The sequence below is a fragment of the Phaenicophaeus curvirostris genome, chromosome 18 (assembly GCF_032191515.1).
Source record: "Phaenicophaeus curvirostris isolate KB17595 chromosome 18, BPBGC_Pcur_1.0, whole genome shotgun sequence".
NCBI lineage: Eukaryota > Metazoa > Chordata > Aves > Cuculiformes > Cuculidae > Phaenicophaeus > Phaenicophaeus curvirostris.
Window position 1 is genome coordinate 1207316 of NC_091409.1, and position 7542 is coordinate 1214857.

Here is a 7542-nt window from a genome sequence, read left to right on the forward strand (position 1 = left end):
CTTAGTGGTATTTGCTGGTTGATTTAAAAAGACATTCTGTTGAGAGGCGTATGTGTTCTGTGTATAGCCTTGATTCATCTCATCTGCGTGCAGAAACTCGTGATGAAAAAATTATTATAGAACAAGCTGGTCTGGGCTTCTAAATCCAGTGAAGTGTTAGCGCAGAAGAGTGAAGTACTCTGCCAGAGCTCCTCTCACCTTGTCAGCAGCCGATCTGCTAGCAGCAGCACATCCCAAGTGCCCATTGTTGGTGATAATGCAATCGAGCCACCTCCGACCTGTTAAATTCCCTGTCTGGCACAGAGAGTCAGCCTGAGGAAAATGATTAGCAGAGAGGGAGAGGATCAGAATGGAAGGAGACGAGCTTGCTGTTGAGCTACTGTTGTAAATGAATCTGTCTCCGGTCAAAGAGTGGCCTTAATAGGTCTGATAAATTGTTGTCAGCATTAATTGCCTAACATAAAGGCATTGCTTCATCTGGAATTACAGCAATAAATCCCTTGGTCTCCTTACACGGGGGGATGCTATAATAAGGCATTAGTGGTGTGTTCTGGGTGACAAAGGCACAGCAAATTTGCTTCAAGGCCTTTGCCCACCTTTACTGGATGTTACTGGTGAGAAGGATTAGCCTCTCATGCAACATCAAGGCTACGTTAAGTCACAGGAAAGCAAGTGAGGGATGTGCTCCCAGCTTTAAAGCTTTTCCCTGGTTTAAATATACTACAAATGACAACAGGGCACTTGCCTGATTTGGGGGTGGGGGTTGGTTTGTTTTTCTAACACAGAGCTTCAAGTCACAGTTGCATTGGTCTGTGCTCCATCCTTCAAAAGCAATTCATTTTTTTATGGGGGAACTACATTATTCTCCAGGTGATATAAACGAGGGCTGTTGAAACCACTAAGAAAACTTCCTTATCCTTCCCCAAAATTCCAGAAAATATTCAGTGCTTAATGAAAGCAAGTGTCGTCGCTACAGGCTTGGGCTTCTCTTCTAGTTCTTCTCGCATTTGTTCTGTCTTTACCTGGTACTCGGACACTGGTCTTTAAAAATTAATACAGTGGAGCTTCTGGGAGCTGTTTTAGTTAGTCCGGTGCCATGAAGGTCCCTTTCCCCAGCCCGAGCGGGGGAGGAGCGACCCCCCCGGCTCCCCGCGGCGGGGGGGGCAGCGCCGCGGGGCCGACGGCAGAGGGATCTCTTGCCTTTTGGAGAGAGCGGGGCTCGCTCCGGCCGCTGCCTGTCCGTGTCCCCCTCCTGCGGGCTCCAGGGCCTGGGGGGGGTCTCACGGAGCTTCTCCGGTTCGCAGCGAGGGTGCACGCCTCATCCCTGCGCCTCGTGGCCAGAACCTCCCTTCGCCCGCCGCAGGCTCCTTGGCAGCAGGAGTTTTGCTCTGCAGGGGGATAATCTGATGGTTCACGTAGCCGCGGAGCCAAAGGAGGTAAAAAGATTCTGCATCAGCCTTGCAGCGCTGGAGGGGCCGGCGTGTGCCCGTGGGCCCCGTGGGGCGGTCCCCGCGGCGCTGGGGCTGAGCCGCAGGCTGCTGGCAGGGATGCTCCGACCACCCTGGCTCTCAGCAGCTGCCAGAAACCAGCGGGGCAGGGTGGGACAGCTGGGAAACCGCGGCCATTTCAAGCCCCTGAATCATCACAGAGTTTCCTCTCCCCTCTGGTCTCCTGCTCTCCGAGAGCCTTGCTGGCTCACAGGCAGGTTAGGTCACTCTCTCCCTTGATCTCGGTTTTTCCTCCAGCACACGCGAGCTTTTTCCACGCATGGTGGTTGGAACAGATCTGATTCTTAACATATCAAAAAGAACAGAGGAGCGGGCTTTGCTTCTTGAAAGAAAACCACCTAGCTGGGTTCCTCGTGCGAGTGTCCCCAGCGTAACCACATCCGCAGCAGGTGGAGGAGCGCGGGGGGCACGGGGGAGGCCCCTGTGGCAGTGCCCGAGCTGCTCCCCCTGTGCCCAGGGGCGCTGCCCCCCTGGAGCCACGCGACAAACAGAGTGACCCTGACCTCTGCCACTGACACCCCCAAACGCCTTCGGGGGACTGAACTTCAGGCTGATTCAGGGATGAGTCGTGCAGGTAAACATCGGCTGAAAGCCACGGGCAGCCCTGCAGCTGAGGAGGGATGGATCCAGCTCCAGAGCATGTGGCTGCAGGGGACGAGTTTGCAAAGGCGTCTCCTCTCCACAAGATTGCGCGTGGCTGGCAGGACAAGCTTTCCGAGCTGTTCCTACCCTGAGGAAAGACAGTGAGCTCAGCCTCGTGCGTTGCAGCTCTGCCAGTGCAAAGCTCTGCTCCCCACTTCTGCATTTCACAGCGGTTGTGGCTAAACAGTAACGCGTGGTCAGCAGGAGCCGACGGAGCCGTGTGCGCTGGCTGAGTCACAGCTGGCCCAGCACCACGGGCCTTTTTTCGAGTAGCAGGACCGGGCACGGGCTGGGAGCGAGGAGTCATTCCCAGCAGGTCCCATTCCTCCTCCTGCCGCAGCCACCCGCTCCCGACAGCTGCCTTGGCCCCCGCAGCAGGTGGCTGGGCCTGTGCCCCGAGCCCTTCCAGCAGGGAGATCCCCTCGGGAGCTGGATGGAGATGGAGGGGCAAGCTGGGAGCCCGGGCTGGTCTGAAAACGTGCCAGGCTGAGGGGACCGCTCCAGCTCTGCTCCCCACTCATAGAATCATAGAATCATAGAATAACCAGGTTGGAAGAGACCCACCGGATCATCGAGTCCAACCGTTCCTATCAAACACTAACCCATGTCCCTTAGCACCTCGTCCACCTGTGCCTCAAACACTTCCAGGGAAGGTGAATCAACCACCTCCCTGGGCGGCCTCTGCCAGTGCCCAATGACCCTTTCCGTGAAGAATTTTTTCCTAATGTCCAGCCTGACCCTCCCCTGGTGGAGCTTGAGGCCATTCCCTCTCGTCCTGACCCCTGTCCCTTGGGAGAAGAGCCCAGCCCCCTCCTCTCTACAGCAGCATTCCCTCAGCATCCAGCAGCAACACCTCGGCACCTTGCTGTGGGTACGTGTGCCCTGGGGAGCAGAAACCCAAAAGCAGCGTGTGCCTCCCTGGGGCTGTTTGACCCGCGCTGCCGTGTCCGTGGGGCAGGCAGGAGGGAAGAAAACGGGGGGGCAGGTTGCTGGAGAAGGCAGCGCTGCCCGACACCTGCGCGGCCCAAGGCAGAACCACGTCCACGCAGGCGCCCCTGAGCCCCGCCTGGACCCATCCCGCTCCTCCACAAGCCCTTCCTTCCACTCAGGGGATGAATAACCTGCAGCAACGCGTGCTCCCCGCTCCGGGCGGTGTCCCGGCCGCGCTCCGGAGCCCCGGGCCGCAGCGGAGGCTCCTCCTGCCCTCCCCGCTGTCCCCAGGGATGGGACCGGGGCGAGGACACGCGTGGGGACCCTCCCGGCTCAGCGCCTTCCCCCGGCCCGGGCTCAGAGGCTGCGGGTCACCCGCAGGGCTCCTTGTCCCGCTCCCCTCCGGAGCATCGGCTGCGGGGCGACATGCGCCGGCTCGGTCATCGGTGGCAGCGGCAGCGGCAGCAGGAGCAATAGAAGCAGGGGCAGCAGGGGCAGGAGCGGCAGGAGGGGCAGCAGCAGCAGCAGGGGGAGCAGCAGCAGCGGCCAGAGGGGCAGGAGTAGGAGGAGCAGCGGCAGATTTAGGGGCAGGCGCAGGGGCAGCAGGGGCAGCAGGAACAGGGGCAGCAGGAGCAGCAGGAGCAGGAGCAGGGGCATTAGGGGCAGGGGCATCAGGGGCAGGGTCAGCAGCAGCAGCAGGTCTCCCCGCCCCGCGGCCCCGCCCCCCCCGGCCATTGGCCGCGGCCCCGCCCCGCCCCCCCCGGCCCCGTTATTAGCGGGAGCGGCGGCGCCGCGCCGGGTGCCGTGTCGGGGTGCAAGATGCCGCGCTCCTTCCTGGTGAAGAAGCACTTCTCGGCCAGCAAGAAGCCCAACTACAGCGAGCTGGAGAGCCAGGCTGGTGCGTGGGGCGGGGGCCGGCGGGTGGGTGACGGGCTTGTGCGGGGATGCGGGGGGGTTTCTTTCAGTTTCGTGCCTCTCGGGTGCGATGGGGTCCCCCCCGTCGTCCCGGGCTGTGGAGCCGCTCCCTGATAGCCCAGGGTGGGCAGAGGCTCTGGGGGGGGCAGCGGTGTGTGGGGAGCTGCCCTGGGGAGTGGGCAGGGGCTCTGGGGGCTCCCCTGGGGTGGGCAGAGGCTCTGGGGAGCTGCCTTGTGGTGTGGCAGGGGCTCTGGGGGCTCCCGGGGGGGCAGCGGTGTGTGTGGGGCTCCCCGCGAGCAGGCTGGGCAGGGGTGCAGGGTTGCCTCGTTCCTATAGCCGGGAGGGCTGGGGCGCCGAGCCCCTGTGGGGTGGGACCCCCTCTGCTCGGGGCTGGGCTTGTGCTCGGGGACCCTGTGGGCCGGGCTGGGGTCCCTTTGCCCCTCTGGCCCCGGGGGCGGCTTGGGGGCGGGTGTCGTTGCCCCGGGGGCGGGTTTGGGGTGGACACCCGGGTGCCCTGGGTTTGGGGCCCCCCGGGGCGGGTCGCAGCCCGCTGAGTGCCGCCGCTCCCGCAGTGCTGGCCGCGCCGCTGCTCTACGAGACGTGCCCGCTGCCCGTCATCCCCCCGCCCGAGGTGCTGGGCCCCGGCGCCTACTACCCGCCGCTGGTGTGGGACGCGGGGCTGCTCTCCAGCCTGTTCCCGGGCGGCGAGGCGGCGGGGGCCGCGGCCCCGGGCCTGGACCTGACGCCGCTCTCCAGCGAGGAGGACGAGGGGAAGAGCTCGGGGCCGCCCAGCCCGGCCTCGGCCCCCGCCGCCGCCGAGCGGTTCCGCTGCGCCCAGTGCGCCAAGGCTTATTCCACCTTCGCCGGGCTCTCCAAGCACAAGCAGCTGCACTGCGACGCCCAGGCCAGGAAATCCTTCAGCTGCAAGTACTGCGAGAAGGAGTACGTGAGCCTGGGGGCTCTCAAGATGCACATCCGGAGCCACACGCTGCCCTGCGTCTGCAAGATGTGCGGGAAGGCCTTTTCCCGGCCCTGGCTGCTGCAGGGACACATCCGCACCCACACCGGTAACCGAGGCCCCTGCCCCTCTCCCTCCTCCCTCCCTTAGCGCCTCCCGGCCCGGCGAATCCGCGGGACGCCTGTTATCTGGGGAGATAAGGGCTTCCCGAACCCCCTTGGCACGTCTCTAGGGTGTCCTTTAAATATCCTCTTGGCTGGAACCGAGCGCGGGGTCGAGGTGAATCCGTGCCTGCCCCGAGCCAGCCCCTCGCTGCGCTGTCCCGGCGCGCGGTTCAGCTCCGGTGTCACGGACCTGGGCCCTGAGACCACCGGAGTGCTCCCCCCCGTGCGCCACCCGTGCCCTTCGAGCATCCCTCCCGGGGCTCCACCCAGGGCACCGCCAGCCCATCCCCGTGGCCTCCAGCCGCCCGCGGGCCCCGGCAGGCAGGGCCGGGCGAGGCCGCTCACCCCCCGCACCTGTTGGGGCTCCGGGGGCAGCTGCAGCCCGGCGCTCCGCACAAAGCGCCCCCGAGCATCCTTTGTGGGGCGGCGGGGATGCTGGAATTGTTACTTGGCACTGATTTCACACCCTCTCAACGTACTAAAGATGAGGCTGAAGGAAGCCGGGAAGACTCGATTGTGCTTTCCAAATTAAGCATACGCGTTTGTTTCCTCCAAAGGAGCCTTTCTCGGAGGAATCCGCCTGGCCGGGCAGGAGAAGGGGGAGCGGGGCTGAGGAAATAGCTGCGCTCACCCTGCGCTGGCGCCTTCCAGCCGCTGCTGCGATGAGATAATTAACACATAGTCCTTGGCTTTCCTGCCTCTGCCTGGAGCCAAGCGAGCCCTTTGCAGGAGACAGAGGTCTCCTCTTCGTTTGTGTGCGCGGCTGCCTTGCTGCTGTAGATGTTCCCAGAATTAATTTTCCGTAGCTCAGAGGACAGGTTTCTCCGAGTGTAGGAAATTCCCAAGTCCACAGCTTTCCCCCCTGGCAGTAAGGGCTGTCTGTGCCTCACCCCTTCCCTGCGAACAATCGCAGCCAGCGCTTCTTTTCACTGTGCTCTTCACACACTTAGGGTAATGAATGGCTCCTCCTTTGATATTCCCCCCGTGTTGATGCACCGGTTAATTGGGGAGCATTTCTCCTTGTCCCACAGGTGAAAAGCCCTTTTCCTGTACGCACTGCAACCGCGCCTTCGCCGACCGCTCCAACCTGCGCGCCCACCTGCAGACCCACTCGGATGTAAAGAAGTACCAGTGCAAAACCTGCTCCCGGACTTTCTCCCGCATGTCGCTGCTCCACAAGCACGAGGAGACGGGCTGCTCCGGCTCTCGCTGAGGATGCTGCTCCCCAGGCCTCTCGAGATGCAAACTCCCAGTATCATAACCAGTGTCTGTAGGAGTTCGCTGCCTCCGTCGCAGCGCGCACCGGGCTGGACGCAGCCGCTCCGGCCCTCGAGACCCTCACGCTCCTCGCTCGGTGCCTCCTGTGCAATGCGAAGGTTTGATCCTTCGCCCGTCCCGGCGTCCGTGGGGCAGGATTGGACTCTGTGCAAAGCGGGTGCGTGAAGCTCGGGGCAGCCCGGACCTCGACCCTCAGCAGGTGCTTGCGGCACCTTGCAGGGCTGGACCCGCACCCCGGCCCCACAAACATGTAGCTTGGGGGGGGGTTGTTTGGATTGTCTTTTTAAATTTTTTTTTTTTTTTTACTGTAACCACTTGGTAACTTTAAGAACCAATATTTTTTTAACGAAGGACAAAGTGTTCCCCCCACTCCCATGTATATATGCCGCCTGTAGAAGGTGTAACTATGCAATAATACAGTATCCCAGTAGTTGTGAAGCAGCTGCTTCTCCCCAGCACAATGACAATTTGCAATGCCTGCGAGATTAACAGTGTCCATAAAAGGCATGGGTAGCCATTTCAAACACCAACCCTGTTTACAGAGCAGCTATGCACTCAAGCACCTGTTAATATGACTCTTAACAACTGCTTTTCAAGAGAACTGTGACTAATAGTGGGCACTTGTCAGCTGATACAATGGGGGCCTGTCCCGGGCTGCCCACGACAGGTGTGCCAAAAGCCCTATTTATGGGTATTGACAGGTGCCTCCTCAATGCATCTTTCTTTGGACATTGTTTTCATGGAATCATTACAAAGAGGATGTTTACATTTCAAAGGTACACTGGTATTTATATTTTTGTGCCACAATTTTGTACTGATGAAACTTTTTATAAAAATTATATACGGTTTATTGATATTCAATAAAATGTTTAATTTATAATAGGGCTTTGTGGGTGCTTAGGGTGGATAAGGAGCAGAGGGTGTGGGTGTGGGGGTGCTGGGATCTGCTCTCCTGGCCTCTGGGTGTAGGTAAACTGCAAGGGATGTTCACAGGAGGGAGAAAAAAGCAGAGTGAGTCAGTTCCTGCCAGAGGGCTGGGGAAAGGGGTAACTCTGTGATGATGCAGGATCTGGGGGATGGGGTTGCTGAGGGTGCAGTGGGTTGGGAGATCCCTGTGGGAAAGGACAGCAGCTTACCGGTCTCTCCC

At 60.8% G+C, this 7542-nt stretch overlaps 1 protein-coding gene across 1 annotated transcript; it reads left to right on the forward strand.

Moving 5' to 3' along the window:
- Nucleotides 1–3892: 3892 nt before the first annotated feature.
- SNAI1 (snail family transcriptional repressor 1) lies at nucleotides 3893–7256 on the forward strand. The gene is made up of 3 exons (XM_069871638.1): nucleotides 3893–3978; nucleotides 4568–5062; nucleotides 6149–7256. Exons 1-3 carry the CDS (start codon nucleotides 3900–3902, stop codon nucleotides 6328–6330), a joined length of 756 nt encoding a protein of 251 aa, XP_069727739.1. The 5' UTR covers nucleotides 3893–3899; the 3' UTR covers nucleotides 6331–7256.
- Nucleotides 7257–7542: the final 286 nt, after the last annotated feature.